At 46.5% G+C, this 23609-nt stretch overlaps 1 protein-coding gene across 1 annotated transcript in view; it reads left to right on the forward strand.

Moving 5' to 3' along the window:
- The first annotated feature begins 166 nt into the window (after nucleotides 1-166).
- The window catches only part of FAM120C (family with sequence similarity 120 member C), a 34630-nt gene continuing 11187 nt past the window's right edge, over nucleotides 167-23609 (forward strand). Inside the window, exons 1-15 of the mRNA XM_035097491.3 lie at nucleotides 167-1319; nucleotides 9481-9727; nucleotides 12052-12134; nucleotides 13946-14074; nucleotides 14452-14554; nucleotides 15668-15753; nucleotides 16880-17196; nucleotides 17437-17722; nucleotides 17852-18023; nucleotides 18373-18622; nucleotides 19035-19149; nucleotides 20249-20458; nucleotides 21212-21413; nucleotides 21876-22014; nucleotides 22838-22895. Coding sequence (XP_034953382.1) covers nucleotides 711-1319; nucleotides 9481-9727; nucleotides 12052-12134; nucleotides 13946-14074; nucleotides 14452-14554; nucleotides 15668-15753; nucleotides 16880-17196; nucleotides 17437-17722; nucleotides 17852-18023; nucleotides 18373-18622; nucleotides 19035-19149; nucleotides 20249-20458; nucleotides 21212-21413; nucleotides 21876-22014; nucleotides 22838-22895 — 3006 coding nt within the window. The 5' untranslated portion in view covers nucleotides 167-710. The remainder of the gene's footprint in view (nucleotides 1320-9480; nucleotides 9728-12051; nucleotides 12135-13945; nucleotides 14075-14451; nucleotides 14555-15667; nucleotides 15754-16879; nucleotides 17197-17436; nucleotides 17723-17851; nucleotides 18024-18372; nucleotides 18623-19034; nucleotides 19150-20248; nucleotides 20459-21211; nucleotides 21414-21875; nucleotides 22015-22837; nucleotides 22896-23609) is intronic.

Consider the following 23609-nt stretch of genomic DNA (forward strand, 5'->3'; position numbering starts at 1 on the left):
CGTTAGTGGAGCCCAACCCTGAAGCGATGTTGTTTTCTTCGAGGTGGGGGAACTGCACTGCCCATGAGCCGGTGAAACCAAGCGGCGAAACAAAAACGTGCGGAGGCCTTTAAATGAGGACGCGCGGGACTGGCTGGGGGTTGTGGCGCTTTGCAAGTCTATACTCGCAATGAGCCTCCGACTTCCGCCCCTCCCTTGAGGCCGCGCAAACTCACAAGGGGGAGATAAGTCCGTACAAAAACATGGCGGACCCCTCAGACCACCGGGACTTGTAGTCTCAAGTCGGTCGACTCCAGCTTTTGGCGGCCCAGAGAACAGCTTTCCCTGAGACTACAAGTCCCATGAAGCTATGTGGCCCTTGGAAAGCGCGAAGAAATCATAACAAGATGGCGCCTTTCCCGCCGTGCCGGGAGTTGTAGTCGGTGCCGCCTTGCATGGTTCTTCTGACTTAATAAGAGACCGAGCAGAAACGGGACTACACTTCCCGACGGGCTCCGTTTTTTGCTGTGGGGGAAGGAGGAGGAGCGGAGGAGGAGGAGGAGAAGGAGAAGAAAGCTACAACATGGCGGCTGCGTCCATTCCCACGAACCGGGCGCTGTGAGGAGCGAAGCGCCAGGAGCTGGAGCAGCTCTGACTGTGCCAGGTCCTGGTTCCGGGGGTGCCCGCCCCGTCGCGGAAGTGGGGCCTGCACCCCTCCGCTGCGCGCGGCCATGGGGGTGCAAGGCTTCCAAGAGTTCGTGGAAAAGCGCTGCCCGGGGGCTGTGGTGCCCGTGGACCTGTTGAAGCTGGCGCGGGCCGTCGGGGGCCGTGGAGGCGGGGGCCCTGCCTACTGCGCCGCCTTCCACCCCCCTGCCGGCTACCCGCACCCCGCCGGGGCCGCGCCAGGCCTGGGAGCTGTGGTCGGTGCTGGCCCCTACGGTCACCCGCAGCCCTCGCCCGGCTTGCCCGGCCCAGGAGCCGGCCCGTGCCCAGCTCGGCTCCTGGTGGATGCAGATTCGGCCTTGCAGCGTCTCTACGGCGGCTACCAGACGGACTGGGTGTGTGGGGGCCAGTGGAATGCTATGGTGGGCTACCTGGCTGCCCTTTCGCAGGCCTGCCTCTACCAAGGCGGGCTAGAGCTGGCTGTCATCTTCAACGGAGGGCTCGGGAAGGAGAGGCTGCCTGAGTGGGGCAGGAAGGCGCAGGCGGAGAGACAGACAGCCCAGCTCATTGCTGGGCATGTGGGCAACAAGGGTACCCCGCCACCCCGGGCCTGGTTCCTTCCCCCGGCCTGCTTGGGGCACTGCGTCCGTTTGGCCATGATTCGATTCCGGGTCAAGGTAAGGCCCACACGACCATCCCAAACGCATCCCATTGCATTTTGTAGAGTTCTGCTTTGGAAACGTTGACCATCTCTGTTGGTTCTTGCACTTCTTCACGCTCATTGTTTCCCGACTACCATTTTAGTGGGCATTTTTGTTATATTTCATTTATCTGTTTCCCATCATGGTTTTCCAAATTTCTTTCTATTTCAGAATTCCTTGTCACTCAGCACCTGTTGCACTTTCTGGCACTTTCCCTTACAATTAAGGCCCTCTGCCTACGAATTTTGCAAAGGTGTCGCTCTCACCTTGTCTGCCACTGATATCTCTTAACCTTTTATTTTGCCCTACACATTTTAAATTCTAAAGCCTAGAGACTATTGTGTTCCTGGCAAAGTCAATATGTGAGTTGTAGTTCACCTGAGAGCCAAACATCAATCAGTGGAGCATCCTTCTTGACTTATAGCCTGGCCTTGCAAAATATAAAAATAAATTATGCAGAAGTTTCTAACTGAAAAACGTGTGCTATGTTGTCCATCCAAGTGCATCTGTTTTCACTGGGCAGGGGTGGAGAACATGTAGCCTTCTAGATATCAATGGCTTTCATTTCCCATTAGCACCAGCCAGCAACATCTGGAGAGCCACAGTTTTCCTCACCCCGATTTATGACGTATTGGCAGCCTGAATAGTCAGTTTTCTACCTAGTTATAAAACCTCCACTGCTTGGTCATCTGGAAGAAATTCTTCCTTACCACAGGCACAGTTTTTACAAAGTTACCACAGGCTGCAATTCTTCCATACCACAAGTGACTGACAGCTTTTTAACCAAATTTGTACTGTGTCTTTTCATGCTAGCCATCCATTTTTCAAGCCTGCTACATTCTGCCCCTTCTCCTTCTTTATTCTATTTTTAAGTACTTAAAATTTTGTAATCTCTCTTTAATTGATTCATTAATATTTTTGAAGCCAAGGTTTTTGGCATTAGATTTGTGTTCGGCTGAAAGAATAACATGACTAATTCTGGGCAGATCTTCTATGTGACCATCTGTGCAATAAGAAATAATAGCAAGAGTGTTTGCGCCACCTATTTAAGCCAAGCCTGGACAATTGTAGGATTGAAATTAGCAAAGTGTCCCTTATGGGTTGAGTTTTCTGTGGCTGTATAAACTCTATACTGTTTATTTTTGCTAGGAAAACTAAAATTTGCTAGAAAAATGTAGACTGGACCAACACCTAAAGTTAGTATCTAGGGCACAGTTGGATGTGCAGTTGGATGTGCAGTTGCTTCTGTAGGCTTCTGGTATAAGAGCAAGGTGCGTACTACAAGAAGCTTTATACAAGAAAATGACATTCAACAGGATTAGAACCCACACCCTCATGCTCACAGAGAAGTGCTCTAGTCTAAAGCATTATACTGCTAATCCATATCAAAATATATTTGAATCATTTTACCCTGTGAAGGGTGATTGTTTGCTCCCCATAATTAGCAGTGGGCAAATGGCAGAAGTACATTAGATGAAGTAATGTAAGGCAATATAGGGTAGTCCCGTCGCTCCCCCCCCCCCAATTGTAGGTAATACAGACACACTCAGGAAGAACAAGAATTGGTGAATCCCCTTACAGCATGATTTGATGCAGTGCTTCATGTAGTCTTTGGTTGGCAACTGGAATTCAAATCTGAACTTGACCAAGAGAAGTCTCTATGTTGCCCTGGAGTCCTGGATGTTGCACAGCATTTGACATTATCCTTACAAGGTTAGGGGGTTGGTTGAAATGACAATCAAAAAGCTCTCTGTAGGCAGATGTTTGTGAGCAGTGGGAATAGAATTAAGTAGCAGTAGCAGCATCAGCAGTGGGAAAAGTGGGTGTGTGAGCTAGTCCCATGTCAGCTGGTATCACATAGTGGTGTTAGCATGAGGCCAGGAAGTTCCACGTTCAAATCTCACTTCAGCCACGAACTTGCTATGTGGTCTCAGGCAAGCCACTGTTCTCTCAGCCTCTCATATGATCCCTCCTATATGCTGACAATAAACCTTACAGGGTTGGTGTCATGATTACTGAGCTAATGTTTGCAAAGCGATTTAAGAATGTAAAAGACACATTAGTTCAGACTTCCTCAAACTCGGCCCTCCAGATATTTTGAGACTACAATTCCCATCATCCCTGACCACTGGTCCTGCTAGCTAGGGACCGTGGGAGTTGTAGGCCAAAAACATCTGGAGGGCGGAGTTTGAGGAAGCCTGCATTAGTTAGTCCCTCCCTCCCTCTGTCTGTCTGTCTCTCTTCTCTCTCATACACACCTTTCAAAGCTGTGTGTAAAGCAACTAAAGGCAAGCCCAAAGTTGTATATCCAATCCTTGTGATTTCTAGGTCCCTGTTACCAGGGTTTTCCAAGTGTTGATCAGCAAGTTTTTCACATTTGAGGATAGCCATTTGGGAAATCTAGTACTGCAGAATATCTGCAGTATGCCCATGGTGAACTGGAGCTTGGTTATCTTTTAGGATCATTTAAAAATGCAGTGCAATTTCTGTCATTCATGTGTGAGATATGAAATTGGTCACAGCGTTCAGTGTTGAATAAGCTGCCCATCTCCTGTGTAGAACCTGATGGGTTGACCTTTTTAAAGACACACATTAAAGACACTTACAAGAAGCACAAGCAACTCCTTGGCCAGTGTGAAAATAGGATGCAGACTAGATGGGCCTTTGGTATGATCCAACAAGACTGTTCTTATGGCGTGCTTGGAGCAACGTGTCTAGCTGCAGATGGAGAATACTGGATTTCAGCTAAATTCCCTCAAATAGCTGCATGTAACCTCCTGAGGCCAAAGGTAAATTGGCAAGCAAAGGCTTGGAGATCAGCTGAAGTTGAATAAGCTTTGGAAACAGCTGACCTGAAACAGATGAGCTTTAAATACAGCCTCATTTAATAAATGATAAACCCCTTTTTTAATAAAAAAAGTGTGTTCTCAGCACCACTTTGAGTGCATTTGGAAAAGCAGTTTTACAATATTGGGCACACACTTTTAATAAAGCCCTGTTGATTTCAGAGAGAGGGTTGAATCTGCCCTTAAATCACTCCATTTGAAATCAGTGAGACATAAAACATACTTTAAATCTTAGGGGTGGGAAACAGTTGAACCCCACTAGGTTTTGGTGTTGTACAGTTATCTGCAGTGGGCAGGATCCAAACAATTCCACATTAAGTCCCATACATCCAAAGAAGCTTTGAACTTGGACTTATCAAAATGTTAGTTCCCATACCACAGAGCAGTTTTGAAAACCGAGGGAGATTTCAAAAGCAGATTATAATAATCCAGGTTGGTCGGCTATTCCATTGTGTCAGGGTTGGGGGGGGGGCAGAGAAAAGAGGAATGGAAACACACTGGGTATGCCCAAGCCTGGGCTAGTATAGAAGTAGCTCTTTGGATGCTGTGTATTTCTGTATTTCTGTATATTGTGGGCTGGATGGATTGAAGGGAACTGACGCCTCAAATCAGAGCAAAAGTTCTTAATAGTTTGCTGCCGAGCATTCCATTCCATTCTCCCTGTTCATTTTTAGTTCAGAATCAGTGCTTCAAGTCCATTATGATATGCAGCCTGTGTGTCTAAATTTTGCTCTATTGCACGAAACCATTTTGTTTTCAATACTGTGTGTCATGGGAGAGCAGGGAGTGAGGCTCTTAAAATGGTTGGAAGCAGTAAGTGTGTGGATATAAAGCAAGAGAGACATGTGGAAAGATGGGGATTCATACACAGTGAAGTACTGCAACTTTCTGCTGGATTCTATACTGAGATACCATGTCACTTGTAGGCATTTAGCATATATAGCCCTTCATGTTTTTAAGGTTCTCTTCCTGTAAAAAAGAGAGAGAGGGAGGGAGAGATCTAGGAACTTGCTTTTCTCCCCCCCCCCCTTCCTTAAAAGAAAAAACTAGGGGACTGTGTACTGGAGCAGAGGCCATGTTGTGTGCTGTCTATCATGATTGTGGCTTTAATCTCTTAAACTAAGATTTTAGTAATGAGAAATAACTTTTCAAATTGTCTTGTTGTTCATTTTTGGAATGTAATTTGGCTTTCGGTGACCTACCATGTGAGTGTGTTACCTTAGGAGTGCAGTCTTTTCGAAGTGTGGATGGGTGGTCCTGAAACGGTGTTAGAAACTCAGGTATATCAGCTAATCACCAAATGGTGCCTTAAACCTGGGTTATGGTTGCCACAACACAATGTCTATGCATCTTTTTAAAAATGAAATTTGTTGTTATTATTTGCTTCATTTCTATACTGTTCTATATTTTAAATAAAAAATATCAAAGCCGTTTACAACGCATTAAAACAACAAATAAAAGAATCCAGAATAAAACAAATTCAAGCTTCAAGGAAAATACCCGTGTTTCTCATATTATAAGACACCGTCTTATATTTATTTTTCCTCAAAAAAACACAGCATGGCTTATTTTGATGTCTTATTTTTATTACGTATGGTACAGCAAGAAGCTTTGTCGGATCCGGCTCTGTCGGGCGGGGTGGGGGAAAGGCGAAGGAACGATCCTGCGCCTTTCCCCCACCGCTGCCAAGCCCCATGCCAGCGACAAGCGTTGGCGGGGGAAGATCTTCCCCCGCCGCCGCGTCTTGCCTGCCTCCCCCGGCACTGAACGCAACTTCGGAGACCTCCGAAGTTGCGTTCAGTGCCGGCTTTTCGCGGCAAGACGCGGTGGCGGGGGAAGGTGGCGGGGCGTCCGTCTGAGGCAGCCCGGAGAAGCGGCTGCCTCGTGTTGGAGGCTTCGTGGCTCCTCTTCGTGGCAGCAGCATCTTCCTTTTCCTCCCACCACAACCCGGTACGGCTTATTCTCGGGATATGCCTTATATTTCACCAACCCTTGGAAACCCTGCCATGGCTTATTTTGTAGGTATGCCTTAAAATATGAGAAACACGGTATTTCAGATCCTTCTCTAAGGGACATTTGATTTTCCCCATATTTATTTACCTTTCTAATTTATATAGCTGCCCCATAGCAGGAATACTCTAGGAAGCCAGGGTGGTGTAGTGGTTGAGTATCAGACCAGGACCTAGGAGATCAGGGTTCAAATCCCCACTCAGTCTTGAAGCTCACTGGGAGACCATGGACCAGTCACAGCCTCTCAACCTACCTCATAGGGTCATTGTAGGAATTAACTTAGGAGGGGGGGGTGAACCATGGACTCCCTGGAGAAAAAGGTGGGGTACAAATGCAATAAATAAGCTCTTCTGCTTACCTGCTTAAGAAAGTTGGAGGGGCAGCCAGATGGAGATGTGAGTCGCCAACCTGGCACCCAGAGATCTCCATGTGGTCACAATTGGACTTGCTCCAGTCGCAAAACACACCTGGCGCCTGGTGAAGTTCTAACACTGTCTTGAAATTATTGTGCCTTATTGTTGGCCTGTGTGGGGACAGATTGTGATGATGCTAGATGTTGGTAACATACAGATAAATGCATATCAGTATTTTGGTACTTGTCTTGCTATTTTTCTGATGATTGCTATGGCTCCTAATGTTTCTTAGGGCACTGAACCTATAAGAAAGGAAGGATAGAGAATGATTTAAGCTCTTGGATGAAGCAAAACAATCGGCAGCAATACCAGCATTCTGTATTTACTGGGTGGGTGCATGTGGAATCATTCTATGCAGGAAACAGGAAAGGACAAAAATAAAAATAAAAATTGACAGATGTTTGAGAGATAGCAGGAGAAACAGAGGCACACTTGGGTTTCTGACAGGGTGGATAAAAATCAATGATTTTTTTAAAAAAATCAAAAAAATCGGATTTTTTTGATTTAAATCGGATTTTTTTGATTTAAATCGATTTTTTTGATTTAAATCGGATTTTTTAAAAAAATAAAATGCTTTTTGAGGAAAATATATTACCATCCAAAGGTTATTCCACCATGAAATAAAGATTAGTTTTTTAATTATGTAGAATAAGGTTGTATATGTTTATTTTTGGGGGTAAATAAATGCCATTAATCCATTCACAATGTCATGCTCTTCCAGAGGTTTTTGTAAGATTATTGGGCAGATTCTCTGCCTACAAGATATTATCACAGATGCTTGGTTTACTTTTGCAGTTCTCAAAACTGAATTTGACTCAACAGAGATCATATGCCTCTTCTTCACAGCAAAAATGTTATAACATGAACAGAGTTGAGAAAAAGACCTTAATCCTATTGTTCTACAAACCTATGAATACAGAAACAACCCCTTCAGTGCTCAGTTTCAAGAAGTTCAGTGAATAGAATAGAAACAATATTTTTCTGATTGTTTGGAGTGGACAGTATTTAAGTTTTTCATGTGATTTAAATCGACTATGATTTAAATCAAGCCTTACTGACTAGTGATTTAAATCGTGATTTAAATCATGATTTAAATCAGTTTGATTTAAATCAAATCCACCCTGGTTTCTGATCCAATGAAGTTAAATTTCCAAAATTGCAGGTGGGAGAAGGCAGCCAGCTTTGCTGAATCAGCCTGATGTCTATGTAGTCTAGCTATCAGCCTAGCCTTTGGGAGCACACAGGTGATGGCTTGCTCCTGGTATTCAGTAGGTTTTATGCCTCTGAATATCAAAGGTATTTCTCCATCATGGATGTGAGTATGGATGGTCATATTCTCAATGAATTTGACAAAAAATAGTTTATACAAGCTAATTGAGCTAGTGAACCATCACTGTGTTTTGTAGGAATGAATTCCATCATTTTATCCATTAACCCTCCTTAGCAAATACTTCTGCATCATCTTCAGGAGGCCCTTTTCATGTTTTTTGGTTACAGGATCTTTAAGCCTCAGGGGTTTGCAAAATGTTGTTCTGAAAGGGCTAAAGATTTCAGCTAAAGGACTAACGATCACCAAGGAAATGCTAGTGGCCGCCATTTATAGCAAGAGTAATGTCTTGCTTCCCATTAAATGTCAAATAATTTATTTATTTTTGGGTTGGGGCAGAGGAATAAAGCCTTAAGATTACAGTGACAGGACCCAATCCCTTAAATGTTCAGTAGTTGGATAATAGGGTTGTCAAAGAAACAGGATCTGCCTTTATATTGTTTTTTAAAATCCTGATTTGAAAGATTATAAACAGCCATGTTCTTGCTGCTTTGCCATTAATCACCTTTGGTTTTTAAGAGTTTCTGTTTTGCTTCCAGTTGGTTTTGCTTGGTTTCTTTCTCACACTAAAATAGCTTTCCAGCCTCTTTCCCCTCTTGAGAAATATGTAGGGAATCACAGTAAACCATTAACTGTATAGGTTACGGGTGCCAACCATTTTGGGCCTCTGGGCACAATTGGAGTGAGTGCTGTGGGTGTCATGCTTTCTGATAACTTCTCTTCTCCACCCTCATACCACCAGGACTGAACGATAGAAGTGCACACACTTCTCTTTCCCAAGGGGTCTAGGTAAAAGTCAGGTCTGGGACTGTGAGTCCTGAGAAGCACATAGAGCTGAAAAGGGAAGTGACAAAGAAAATCACTCTTCCAGCTTCCCCCTTCAGCCCTATGTACTTTTCAAGTGAGAAACAGGTAACCATCTTCACCACCTCATGACCAAAGGGGGAAGGGAATAGAAAAACTCAGAAATTCATGGATGCCAGATGGCACATGCAAGCAGCATAGCAGTAATCTCTGGTGTAATTTATATGTCTTTTTCTTGAGAAACAAGGAAGGAAGGCAGGAAGGCTGTTGACCCACTTGATATGAGATAAAACCTGTAGTGTGGGGTCTCTCTTGAAAATTGTCAACACCTAAATCTAGTGTACATGTAATATTTTACAACCTCCTAATTATGGTTAAGAGATAGGGCCCTCCTCCTTCCCACTCCCTTCCCCCTTCTAATTCTCCTTCCTCTTTAGTGTTATATTTGCCCTGAATTTATCACAGACCATGGTTAACTTTAACCAGAGTTTGCCGAACAGCATGAAACTGAAACACATGATGTCCAGACATTGTTCTGATGACATTTTTGATATTCACATGCCATACCTTTCAGCTTCCAAAGGGAAGTGAGCCGCTTTCCTGCGTATATAAGCAGATGGAGTCTGTGAAGGAATTGCCCTGAAGTGAATTCTGTACTGGGTGGGCTTAACAGAAAGCACGAAAGAGCTTTGCTGCAGTGTGCCTTTTTACTCAGCCGTGTCCCTTCTTTTCTGCAGGTGTTCCAGAGCCTGGAGGATCACCATCAGGAAGTGGTATCCTTCTTCCGGGAGAATGGTTTCCATGGGCTCATTGCCCATGACTCTGAGTATGCCCTCTGCAACATACCCTCCTATTATAGCTCCCATGCCCTCAAACTGAGCTGGAATGGCAAGAACCTCACCACCAACCAGTTCCTGATGCAAGAAGTGGCCAAGCAGCTGGGCCTCAAGCTAAGCAGCTTTCCCATCTTTGCTGCCTTGCTAGGTATGTTGAAACTGGATTGGCTGAGTGGTGAAGTGAGTGAAGGTTTCAGAGGCTTAGGTCCAATTCCCTGCTTGGGCAAAAAGCTCACTAGGCAGCCATGAGCAAGATGCTCTCCCTTGGCCTAACTCACCTCCCACAGTTGTTGTGAAGGCTGTAAAAAGAGTGAAACATAAAATCAGCAGGAGTAGGCAGTGGCACAGTTCAGCAACATATATTTCAGTGTCTTGACTTTAAAATGAGGGGTAAAGGGACCCCTGACCATTAGGTCCAGTCGTGACTGACTATGAGGTTGCGGCGCTGATCTCGCGTTATTGGCCGAGGAAGCCGACGTACAGCTTCCAGGTCATGTGACCAGCATGACAAAGTCGCTTCTGGCGAACCAGAGCAGCACACAGAAATGGCGTTTACCTTCCCACTGTAGCGTGCCTTCGAACTGCTAGGTTGGCAGGAGCAGGGACCGAGCAAGGGGAGCTCATCCCGTCGCGGGAATTCAAACCGCCGACCTTCTGATTGGCAAGCCCTAGGCTCTGTGGTTTAACCCACAGCGCCACCCGCGTCCCACTAAAATGAGGGGTACAAGTTCTCAAAAATTGTGTTAGTTAAATGTTTCACACACAACCTTTTCTCTGCCTAACTATAGCATTCCCAGGGTGTCTCTGGGCAAAGCCAAGATCCAGCTTAATTTTACAGATGGAATGTCTGGTATCTCTTGGGCTTAAGAGACACCCAGGAAGGGCTGTCAAATCACAGGTGCTAAAATCATTTTCAAACTCCCAACTTCCCCCCAACTTCAATGTTTGGTGCTACTCAAGTTGGGAGTATCTGATCTGGGGGGAAAGAAAAAGAGGGTTAGGATGTGTCCAGATATTGGCGAAGGGCTGCTGTGTATTTATTTATCTAATTATTACATTTATATCTCACCTTTCCTCCAAGGAGCTCAAGGTGGGACACATGGTTCTTCACCGCCACCCTTAATTATCTTCACCACAACCCTGTGAGGTAGGTTAGGCTAAGAGACTGATTGGCCCAAGGTCACCATTCATGGCTGAGTGGGGTCCTAGTGCAACACGCTAAATCACTACACTGCACTAGTATTGGCAGGAACTAGAAAGAAACCAGAAGGTTGTCTGAACATATGAAGCCGCCTTCTGCTATATTGGATCCGTGCAGAGTTAGACCATCCCGCCTAGTATTGTCTGCTCTGACTGGCAGGAGCTCTCCAGGATAAGGTATTTTTAACTGGGATGGCAGCTACAGCCCCTCACCAATGTGTGTCTTTTCAATATGAGAAAGAAGAGGAATGTCCAGTGAAGATGAGAGAGAACTTAAATTCTGTTCAGGGCATGAGTGCTTAATATTTTCCTCAGGGAAAAGGCTTTGAGTGAGGCTGTGGGAGCATCTGGAAAGTGGTTCTGTAAGTGGTCCACCATACCTATGGTCAAGGCCATAAGAACAATAGCTATGACTCCAGCTGAACACTATACTGGCAGAAGTCTAGAACGTGGATTGGAGCCAAATGTGCTTGCAGTTTCTGGGTCATTGCTGGCACAAGAAGCTTCCACAGAGAGAAATTGAATGTGGACAGAGAATTCAAGTTGCTCCTCTCAGAATGAGGTATTGATAACTCCAGGCACACTTTCCTTATGGACTTTCGCCATCTTTGTTGGGCTTGGATTCAGTTTGTACTTTGTTTCAGCTGGAGGAACATGTGCAAATTATATAAAAGGTAAAGGGACCCCTGACCATTAGGTCCAGTCGTGACCGACTCTGGGGTTGCGCGCTCATCTCGCATTATTGGCCGAGGGAGCCGGCGTATAGCTTCCAGGTCATGTGGCAGGCATGACAAAGCCGCTTCTGGCAAACCAGAGCAGCACATGGAAACGCCGTTTACCTTCCCGCTGTAGCGGTTCCTATTTATCTACTTGCATTTTGATGTGCTTTCGAACTGCTAGGTTGGCAGGAGCTGGGACCAAGCAACGGGAGCTCACCCCGTCACAGGGATTCGAACCGCCGACCTTCTGATCAGCAAGCCCTAGGCTCAGTGGTTTAACCATAGCGCCACCTCCATGCAAAAGTATATAACTTCTATACAGTACTAGAATGTAGATATGTGTGTGTTGTGTGCAGGAGAGTCTTTAGCAGCATGCTGTACTTAATGTGCTTCAACCTTAACTCTAGCAGGTTCAATCCAGTGAGACCTGTTTCTGCATACCTGTGCTTTACCTATTGGAAAGGCAGAGAAATGGATTGGGGGGGGGGGAAGAGGGTTTGAATCCTCTTGTTTGTTGGCAGTTGTTCAGTTATTATCCCCTTTTTGCTCCCAGGGAACCACATCCTTCCAGATGAAGATTTGGCTGCCTTCCATTGGAGCCTTCTTGGACCCGACCACCCACTAGCTTCACTCAAGGTAGTGCCAGCACCCCCATTTCCTGTCTCGAGGGCAGCAAGGCAGGAAACCCTGGACTGAAAGGGCTGCAAAGGGATTGCCCTTCGGGGGATGAACTGGTGCAGTGGTGTCTTAAGGAAAAAAGACTGAGAGGTGGATGGGAACTAGCACTCCAAAATCTTTTGTCCGCAACTCTTGGGAGACATGGTTGTTTCTGAGGAGCGGCGGGAGAGGTGGTGCTTTCGAAACCATTTCTGGGAAAGGGTGGCTCTGATGTTTAGAGTGGTGCTGCTGAAGATAGCTCTGCTTGAACTCAGTACGACATTTGTCGTTCAGACAAGTGGGAGAAGTGCAGTTTGGACCAAGGCTAATAAAAACTAAGATTTCTGTCCCTAGCTCTGGAAGAGGAGTGGAGCATGTGGGGGCTGGTAGTTCTCCAGATGTTGGACTCCAACTCCCATCAGCCCCAGCATGGCCAGTGGTCAGACATGATGGAATTTGTAGTTCAGCAACTTCTGTATAGAGATATAATGGGGTTAGGCTAGGTCTAGGAAAAAAAAGAGACACAGCATGACCCTTGAAGGATCGGGTTGCATTTTTTCAGCATCATTTTTTTGGTTTTGGTTTTGTTTGTTGTTTTTAAACTACTGCCACAGCTTCATATAGCTGGAGGAATTTTTATGGACACAGCAAGAAGAGGAAAATCATGATAAACCTCTGGCATGGGTTACTCTCCTTTTTCTCTGCCAATGTCATGCTCCTTGCTGGCTGTTAAAGATCAGTACATGCTTTATGCCCTAGGCAGTCGTATTTGCCAGGGGTATGCCAGTGTTTGATTTGTGTTGGAAGTATCTTTTTGTGTGTAAAAAGGTATGTCTTCTAGCCCCACAAGGGTTCTTAAGGGGGCTTAGGAAATAGTTATAATAATGCCACGCAAAACTTATAATGGAATTAGAACATTTTAAATTGCTACAACAGCCAGGATAAAACAAAGTACATTAGTGATGCTTGCCCAGAGGACTAGCGAAACAGAAAAGTCTTGGGAAGTGAAGGGGGATAAGGAGGGTACCATTCCTGAGAAAGCCATGCCCCTTAAGGTGATGGGAGCGCACCCAGAGAAGGGTCTCGCCTGATGGTTTGAGAAAATGAGTACCTCCCAAGTAACTTGACAAACACAAAAACGTATGAAGAGGAGATAATATGACTTCAGACATGCAGTGGGTGTATGGCAGGGAGCCATGGCCGATTTGCTGCTTTCCTGGTGTATGCTCACTTCATATCCCTTCATGTTTAGAGATTCCAGCAATCTTCCTTCATATTTCTTTACTATAGCAAATGCCAAACAATATGTTGTATCCCCCAACAAACATGATTGTTATGTGAATTTGCCCTTAAACTCTGGCATCAAAGTCAGATGCGCAGAGGATCCTGCTTTAGGATAAGGCACTTGAACCAGGTGAGCTGTCACTAGCAAGAGCTGCATAATAGGGTGGAGCCAATTCAGGATCTTGGAGCACCATGCTTCTGCACTAGGGATCAGCAACTGGGAGACACCAGGGCCAAATTTGGTTCCTGAAAGGTACAAGCCATGTATCTCCTACGGCACCCCCTTGCAAGTCCAGAGAAGAAAGAGACTTGTAGAAAGAGCAGGTGTCTGCGGCAGTAGGGCTTCCTGTTCATCCACTCAGTGGGTGTGGGGACCGTCACCTTTCCTCCTCAAAATAGCCCTCTGGTAGAACTTGTTGCTTACCAGGTCTGTGGAGCACTGAGGTGTTGCCTTGCTGCTGTTTGCCCTTGCCAGGAATTTTAAGTGCTTTGTGTGCTGGTTCTAGGTGCGTGCCCATCAGCTGGTCCTGCCACCCTGTGATGTAGTCATCAAGGCTGTGTCCGAGTATGTCAGCTCCATCAAAAATCCCTCCAACTTGGATGTGATAGGGAGAGATGTCTTCAAGCACTCCCAGGTGAGACAGAGCCTGTGGTACAGGGCTAAATTTCCACCTATCCTCGCGGCTGCTGTGAAAGTTGCAGACAGTGGAGAGGTTTGGGATAAAGGGATTCGCAGAAGGAAAAGAGGCTTATTTATGGGGACTGCTAAAATGAGGGTTAGATCCTGGGTTCCCATTTCAGCACTTCTGCAGTCCACAGCAGCTGGTTGGTTCATAGTGGTCTGTGCCTCCAACCCCATAACAATAGCAGATCGCATAACATTATATAGCCCTCTGTGCTGGTCGGCTTGAGCTGGCGGTAGGATTTTCACACCAAATGCCATTGCGACTTGCAGTTGGCTGCACTCCTGTCCCCGCCCCTGTCACTTGCTTTTCCTCTGGTTCCTCCCCAGTCCAGGACCGAAGATAAAATTGAGCGTTTCAAGAAGGCTGTAGAATACTATTCCGTGGCCACGAAGGCACCGCCTACCCCAGTGGGCCAGTCCCCGTATGTTCGTGAGTATCCAGGCGGCGCTGGTCAACCTCACCTCTCTCTCAGCCGTGTTTTCTCCCGCTGTCCAAGAAGGTGAGGCCCTGCCTTATACCCTATGGCGCCCTCTGCTGGGAGAGATCAAGTCTGCACTTTTCTCTAGAGTTGCCACCTCCTGGCCCAAAGAGGGCTTGGGTGCCTTTCATTAGCCACGTGGCTGGAAGAAGTTTGGAGTGGCTTTTCCAGTGGCCATGTATTACAGGGAGCCAGAAACTCCACCTTTTGGAACTTCTCTGTATCACGGTCTGCTAAAGGCACTGGAGCACCTTTCCAGGCCAGGTGCTGGTAATCTCATTGAGCCATTCACACATTCTGCCCTCATACAAAACTACTATTAACAGCCATTCCTCATTGTCCACAGTTGTGTGTTAAAGTTACATAACAAGAGTGCATTCTCAGGATCTCTTAACAAGGCATAGCTAATCTGGGTTAAGTGCCTCTGAGTATGCATTCTTATTTAAGGATATAGGTGCCTTGATGGACTTTAAATTCCTCTAGTCCAGCATCTTTTGCAAGAATCTCAATAATGAGAGGAAGAATGGAATCTGTTGAAAATTGAACAATGGTTAGCCAGTGAACTGCAGCGTATTATTTACCGTACCTTTTGCTGGACAGGAGAACTGGTATATCAATCAGCACCGCCTCCTTTCTTTTTTGGGTCTGGGGTGACTTTTCAAACAAAATTCCTCCAGGATTTCTGGACCGAAGTATGTGTCCTCATTCTGTATTGAACACCACCCTCTTCTCAGGAGATTTACACAGATCTTTTGAGAACCACTTCCCCAAACCATGCTGCCATGTGCAGGGGTTTCAGCATGGCAGAGTACCACAAAGTTGGCCAAAGGTACAAAGTCAGAGTCACCAGCTTGGGAAAGACATAAATGACTTTGCTTCATAACACAAAAATATGGCTCTCCCTGCTCACACCTGCTTTTTGAAATGTTCATCAACCACATCCTAGTTTAACCAACTTGTACATTGGCAGGTATCCTCACTCGGTCTTTTTAATGGTCCTGGCAAGGGTGTGCTGGGAAAATGGAGATTCCTGTATTTAACAAGGTGACAATTCTGTGTTTCAGTTCCAGCTTTTGGGCCCAACCACTTTGGAGGGGCAGCACCTATGAACCGCAATCCAATGGTACCGCTCCCTTCTGGGAAAGCTGTGGTAAGTCTCCAGACTTGCTTTAGGCAGATGTTCAGCTTTTCTTGATAATTTTGGCCATTACTGTGTTCAGGATAGACAGGTCAGTGGCTGTGCCTCCTTACTGCTCCTTGGGTGACTGAGTGGAGACTGTTGCCTGTTGCAAGCCCAGCCTACAACAAGCTTATTTGTATTTCAGCAGAGGGTGAGGTACGTTAGTAGAATTCTGGATTATGCTACTTCAGGCAGCAAGGGGTATTCATGTGTCATTTTTTAAAATGCTCTCTTATGCAAAAAGCCACATACATATAACTGACTAGCACATAAAGAAGAGGCTCTTATTCCTCTAGTTTACAGCATTCAAAAACATGACACTCTCTCCCTCATGCACTCAAACTGAAGTAGTACAGTCTGGAATTCTACTGCAGTCTGTCTCATTCTTCATACAGTATAAATCTGCTGACCAAGGCCAAATTCTGTGTTTGCAAAGGGTAGGTCTGCACCTGCAGATCATTCATATGCAGGTGCTCTTGCGAGCATTTGATCCCGTTTCAAGGAGAGCTATAAAACTGTACCATGAGAATGATCCCCTCTTGTTACCACTGCCCCCTTTACAATCTGTTGTGTTGCATCTTCTGCCAAGCCAGGGCTGTGCACATTCCATGGGTTTGTGATACCATATGGAATGTGGCATCTGACGCATGTTATCATCATAAGCATCTCAGCCTTTAAAAAAAATAAAACTCATGTTTCTAACTTATAGTTGCTTGAGCTAAAGATTTAGACAGTACATGATCGCAGAAAGAGAATTGGACCGTATCTCCGAAGGGAGAAATTTCAGTGCTTTGAACCCCTCCTCCCATGCAGAAACACATAAAAATGCCTTATACTGAATCAGGCTACGGCTCCATCTATTTCTAACTGCCAGTCGCTGTCCAGGGTTTCATGCAAAGGTCTCTCTCATCACTTGTTCTTTAAGCCCATTTTTACTGCATCACTTGTTCTTTAAGCCCATTTTTACTGCTGGGGATCAGAGACCTGCCTGCAAAGCGTGTTCTCTGCTGCTAAGCTGTGGCCCTTCTCCAGGTTTGCTCAGGTAGCCCCAATTACAATCTGTCAACCCCTTTTCCCCCTTTGCTTCCATCTCCAGTTTGCACCTCAGATGGGGCCAAAGATGCAGTACCACCCACCTTCCACTCATGGCGGTGTTGCCACCTCTTCGTCTTTCCTTCCCGGCCCTGGCTCCAGTTTTCTCTTCTCTCCGCATGGCCTGGTGGATGCAGCCCCTTTCCATGAGGACCCTGCTCTGAAGGGTGGACACTTCAACAACTGGCCTGGTTCATATGACAACTGCCACGCCAAGTTCCCCAACCACCACCTGAGTTCCAAACCCTCCCCATCGTCTGGGCCTGGGTCTTCGCCCTCCTCCTCCTCTGATGGAGAAGAGCACAACGGAACCACCTCCAAGTGAGTGGGGACCTAGCGGCATTCTGAGATCTGCAGGACAGACTGTGGATGTTAGGGAGGAAGGTGGGTTTGAGGGGCCCATGACTGCTGTTCATGTGTCTGGGAAAGTGCGTAGCATTGAGCAGGGATGGTGGAGCCAGGAGGATTCCTCAGTTCTGGATAGAAGGGGCAAGTCCAGGCTTTGCTGCTTGCCATGGGGTGTTGGACTGCTAGCTTATCCCTTTCCTCTCACTGCTGCAGCCACGTCTCTGAATCCGGACCTCACAAGTCTGGCTGGGAGGATCCTGGGGCTGAGAAGAGGATGAATCAGGGCTGGGGGCAGCCGCCTGGGGGCACTGGCAACTCGGAGAGGAGCCTGAGCGGCCCTGAGGCTCACATTCCTTCGCTGCTCTCCATGGCCACTCGCAACCACATGGACATCACCACCCCGCCCCTGCCCGCTGTTGCCCCCGAGGTGCTTCGGGTGGCTGAGCACCGGCACCGGCGGGGGCTTATGTACCCATTCATCTACCATGTCCTAACGAAGGTGAGGTGGGGGGTGGGCAGTGGATCTTTTGAGTTATTTTAACTGGCTCTCTGTGGGGTGCCTTGGAGGGCAGCACAGGGGCTGAGAGCCAGCAGTCCTGGGCCCTCAGTTTCCAACACTCCATTCCAGGGTGAAATCAAGATCCCAGTGTGCATTGAAGACGAGTGCAACACTGAGCTGCCGCCAGCAGCTGTCCTTTTCCGGGCTGCACGGCAGCATGTCTATGGTGTCCTCTTCAGTGTGGCTGAGACCCAGAGGCGGATGGAACGGCTGGCTGTGCGCAAGCGTATTCCTGTGAAAAGTAGGTGATCCCTTCTTCAACCTGTGGTTGCTTTACTGTTCCAGTGTTATGTTCATATAAGTGGAAGGTGGGCCTCCCAGAGGTATCCTGGGCACTTTTTGGAATATGGAGAATTCATTGGCAGCAAGGGCCTTTTTTTTAATTGCCCATTGTGTTGAACTGCGGTACAGGTTGGCCTTGACTTGGAGTACATACCTGCTGAGTAGGTTCAGTCGTCATTGATAGGCAGCATCCTGGTTCAGTGTTTTATCCTCGCAGTCAGGTGGGCCCTGTTCAGGTGGCCCTGAAAGCCACAGTGTTCAGGTGTTTTATCCTCGCAGTCAGGTGGGCCCTGTTCTTTCCTCCATAGCTCCTCCTGTTATCGTCAAGGAATGGTCGGCGTACAAGGGGAAATCCCCACAGACTCCAGAATTGGTATCAGCCCTTGCTTTTCGAGAGTGGACATGTCCCAACCTCAAGAAGCTGTGGCTGGGCAAAGCAGTGGAGGACAAGAACCGACGCATGAGAGCCTTCTTGGCCTGTATGAAATCAGACACCCCCGGCATGCTCAATCCCGCCAATGTCCCCACACACCTGCTGCTTATGTGCTGTGTGCTACGGTGAGTGGGGCAGGTCTGGGCATGATGGGCGGGAATGCTCAGGAGAGAGGGCTCCTGAGACAGGATGGGTGGAAAGGCACAGCTGGATTTGGAAGAATTGTGGCTCTGTGTACGGGAGGGTGGAGTGCCAGTTATATCGTCTCCTGACTTGAGGCTCAAAACTTACCCTAGTAACTGAAAGTACATTCTATTTGCCCATTTTGAGTTTCCAAGAAAATACAAGGTGTAGATACCTATCTAGCTAGCTATTAATGTTGAGTTCCTGTTAAAACGCTTGTAACCTCCTCCTGCATTAAAGGTAAATAGAAAAAGAAGCCGGGAAGTGTCCCTTGGGTTTCCTTTCCTCCCCAGTATGTGGTGGAGTAACTCTTTTGATTTATAAATTCTGTTATATTTTTCTTTTTCTTTTAAGATACATGATACAGTGGCCTGGGGGTCGGATTCTGCATAGGCATGAGTTGGACGCCTTCCTGGCCCAGGCTGTGTCTGCTCAGCTATATGAGCCAGATCAGCTTCAAGAACTGAAGGTAAGATTGAGCTTGGATTTGATCTTTGCAGTCTTTATGAAGTTTATGAGAGAGGGCTATATACATATAATTTGGTGTTTTTTATTATTACTATTATTGGTGTTAATGTTTCCTATCTGTTCTTCTTTCTTTCTTTCTTTCTTTCTTTTCTTGTTCTTCCCTCTCTCCTCTATTTCTTGTCTTTTTGATTCTATTTGTCTTAGATACTATTTTATTGTATCATGAAAACTTTAATAAAAATCTTTGGAGAAATAAAAGTTGCCTGAAGCAGTAGAGCCAGCACTCCTTTTGTTAAAGAAAGAGGTGCTGGGGTTCAGGTCTGCTTGAGAGCCAGAAACCATGACCTCTGGAAGAGAGCCCTGCTTCTTAATATATTAAATATGGAGGGAGGGTACAGGTTGCAGGTATTCCCTGGGAAGGAAGGACACGCCATACACACCTGGAGGTATTTGCATCTATTATTTTTGTTCCTTTAAAAATGGGGCATGGTCCAGCAAGGGATAGGTAGAAAAGTGATAAACGTGGCTAAGAGAAGAGAGGGTGGGAGTATGATACCCACATGAGCCGCGACTCCAGAACGCATTGCCCGGTGTAGAGCCACTAAAAGTTTGGTGCACAGAGAACATCTGGCAGAGAGAGGTCTGGGAAGATGGGAAGATTTGGTGGAACAGGCCTGAGCCCTAACAAATTTTGGTTTGGGGTGTTTGCACCCAGTTCCTGCTTCTGGCCCTTTATGTAGTAGATTAACCTCTCCAGGGTTATTGAGAGCAGGGACCTCAAAAGACACTTTTGACGGATCTGCTCTCCTCTTTTTAACCCTGTGATGTTCATACAAGTAGGTCTGGCTTGGTTGACTTTGGAGGTCAGAAATGAAAGCCCTGTGCTGTGTCTCAGGCTTACATCTGATACTTGTCGTCATCGTCATCACCAACATCATCATTTTCCTCTGCTAAGCCGCATTGTTGCTCTCTCTTGCATTACAAATACAGGCTCGTGGGTAACTCACTCAGTAACTGAGGTCTCCGTGACAAAGTGGGGGACTGTTACTTAAATGAATTCCTTTGATGGCTAAAGGTACAGTATGTTGTTTCCATTGCAGATTGAGAAGCTGGATCCCCGAGGAGTTCAGCTGGCTGCTCTATTTATGAGCGGAGTGGACACAGCCCTCTTCGCCAATGATGCATGCGGGCAGCCCGTCCCTTGGGAACATTGCTGCCCATGGATCTACTTTGACGGGAAGCTTTTCCAGAGCAAGCTAATCAAAGCCACGTGGGAAAAGACACCCCTGATAGACCTGTGTGATGGACAGGTAAGGGTTAGCATTCCTAGAAGAAAGTGGCTGCTGAGCAGTTGATCCTGCTGCTGACTTTCTGAGTTGCTGCTTAGTCCTTGATTCGGTGCCACATCTAGTTGTTCCTGTGCATTCTACACATGCTCACTTCCTAGTTGTAGGTGAAACTAAGAGTGTTGTCAAACGTTCTCTGGCTGCTGCTGTCTAATGCCTTTAGTTACTCTCTCCCCCACTGCAGCACCCACCCACCAGCAGTATTCAACATGTGAATGTGCTTTTTTTGTGTATTGTTAAGCTGCAGGCACAAAGCTAATGAGAAACTGCCACTCTGCCTGGCCTGCTGCCATGACCAAGCCTCTGAGCAAACTGGTATCTAGCTTCAATCTATTATCTGGAGAACATGCTTAATTACTTCATACTGAATAGAATTCAGCACACGGCTCTCAATCTTGTTAGGCATTTTTACATCCTACCGATTACAGTGGGGGAGTCAAAGTGCTTAACTTTGATGGGATCACATTCTCCATCGTCTGTTCAAATAATTGTCAGTGCAGCACATGATATGTGCCCTTGGCACCCTTCTTCCCAGATCATACCCAGGGCAAAGTGCCCTAACTGGCCCACCCTAGTTACACTCTGTGACCTTGATATTGTTTTACTGGAGGGATACGGCAGTGGGAATTGCCTGGCACTTCTACGGCATAATACCATCAAAGTCTGGTTCAGTTATTTTTTTGTCTCCCTTACTCCCTACTCCTCCTTGATTCACAGAATGAACAGGTGTCCAAGGTAGAGAAGATGAGGCAGAGCATCCTGGAAGGCATCAATTTCAACCGCCAGGCTCCGCCTCCCCTGCTCCCACCTCCACCCTTTGTATCTTCCATGGCCCCATCCTTTTACCCTATGCCTCTCTACCCTCGCGCCATTGGTTCTGTTCAGCCTTCAGCCCCTGGGAGGACCAGAGGCTTCACAGGTAAGTTGCTGTGCTTCCAGTTGCCTCTGTTACGTGTTTGCTTCATATGATATATATCCTGCTTCTCCTAGCAAATAGTGAGCCAGCCACTGGGAGTTACATCATAATCCTATTTGCCCTGGCAGGAAGCTCTTGATCGAATTTGCACAAACTTCCTCCTGCAGGTTACCCCACTCCCACTTTTTAATGTTCGGGGTAGGGGTGGGTTTATTTTCTTTTTAGGGGAGATGCTAAACCAAGCTGTTCCCCACCCGCAGTCTAAAGTAGCACAGCCCCAGAAACAGTTTTGCTTCCTCACCTGCCCTCCATCTGTGCAGTGATCTCTGTTGCGTTTGCGGTAGGGCCATTTCTTTCCAACTCATGCTTTGACTTTGAGACCCTCAGCTGTGGGTGCAGGTGTTCAAATAGGGTGAAAACCAGCCTGCTCTGCTTTGTTGCTTACTGATTCTTCCCTTTTTCTAGGTCTTCACCCTATCCCGCCACAAGGAGGCAAATTGGAGATTGCTGGCATGGTGGTGGGCCAGTGGGCTGGAAGCAAGCCATCTCGTGGGCAGGGTTCCTTCGGCATGCAAGTGGTATCCGTTGGAGGCCCAGGAAAAGGGTAGGTGCCACTAGACAAGTCGCCTTGGCTTCGTATAGCCTTGGTTGTCAGGAAAGGGTGTTGTTTCCCTTTGTCCCCTGCAGCTTTTTGAGATTTGGGGTTCCGAGTGAGGAGTGGGGAGCCTGGCCCCTGGATTCTGCACCCTTTCTGTGGAAAGGGAAGACAAGTCTCAACAGTTTTGGAAAAGAATGAGAAGACCAGTAAATTGGGATTGAGTGGGGAGAATCCAGAGCAAGTTGAAAGATCTTAGGTAAAGGGACCCCTGACCATTAGGTCCAGTTGTGACCGACTCTGGGGTTGCGATGCTCATCTCGCATTATTGGACGAGGGAGCCTGCGTATAGCTTCCAGGTCATGTGGCCAGCATGACAAAGCTGCTTCTGGCGAACCAGAGCAGCACACGGAAACGCTGTTTACCTTCCCGCACTTTGAAGTGCTTTTGAACTGCTAGGTGGGCAGGAGCTGGGACCGAGCAACAGGAGCTCACCCCGTCGCGGGGATTCGAACCGCTGACCTTCTGATCAGCAAGCCCTAGGCTCCGTGGTTTAACCCACAGCGCCACCCGTGTCCCTTGAAAGATCTTAAGTCACCTTAAAATCAATTCAAGATTAAAGGTGAATGAAACTGCCTTTTTAACAAATTAATTGATTCATCCATTAGATTTTAACAGATACCTTTTGCAATAAAAGGATATATAACCAATTTGAGATTCAGGATACTAAGCTAACCAATTTAATGACTTATTACTTTGGGTGGGGAACATTATAAAATGACTCATTTCCATTCGTAAAATTGAGGTGTTGCACCTTTCTTTGCTGTTGCAGCCGTGGTCGCGATAATTCTGGAAAAATCCCCAAAGGAAACAAGAAAGTGAGCAAGCAAGTATGTGTCCCTGCCTCTCCTGTTGTTCCCTGTACAGTGTCCAAACCCTTTTTTTTTTGTCACTGGTGTATCCTCCTTTCCCTGCTCTTCTAAAAGTATCTGCCGACTTGTTGCCAAAGGATACCACTTGCTGCAATGGCCCGCACTCTGGGTACTCGTCATGTCAGCCACTATGAGGCACACTTTGGAAGAAATAAAAATGGATGCTGCAAAATAGGGCACTTGGAGGTCTATCCCCACCTTGGGAGAACCAAGAATCCTTTCTTTGGCCCGCTTATTTTCAGCTCCTTTTCCTTTTAGGGGTGGCTGAGTTTTCCGTCCATAAAATGAGGGTGATGTTTTAACCCATCACCAGCAAAAGAAGCCTTTCAGTGTAAAGAATAGCAGGTTGCAATTCACCTGTCTATTGAATGGTTCCTAGGTGGAAAAGAGCTACCTGGGTATGAGTTTCTCTCCTTGGACTTGCACCTTTTTTTGGGGTATGTGTGTGTAACATTAATTTATTATCTTTGATTCTGGTATGGATTCCTCCCCCCCCCCCATGTTTAGTTCAAAGTATTCCATTCCACTTTTGCTTTGTTTTATTTGGCACCTGTTATTAGATTTCATTATCTTGCATCTTTTGGGATGGATAAAACCTCCCCATGATTTGGCAGTGTGATGCAAGTGAATGAGTGGTTCTGAAGTTAAAAGTGTTCACCTCGTGGACTGGTT

Source organism: Zootoca vivipara, chromosome 15 (genome assembly GCF_965207765.1).
Source record: "Zootoca vivipara chromosome 15, rZooViv2.hap1.1, whole genome shotgun sequence".
Classification (NCBI taxonomy): domain Eukaryota; kingdom Metazoa; phylum Chordata; class Lepidosauria; order Squamata; family Lacertidae; genus Zootoca; species Zootoca vivipara.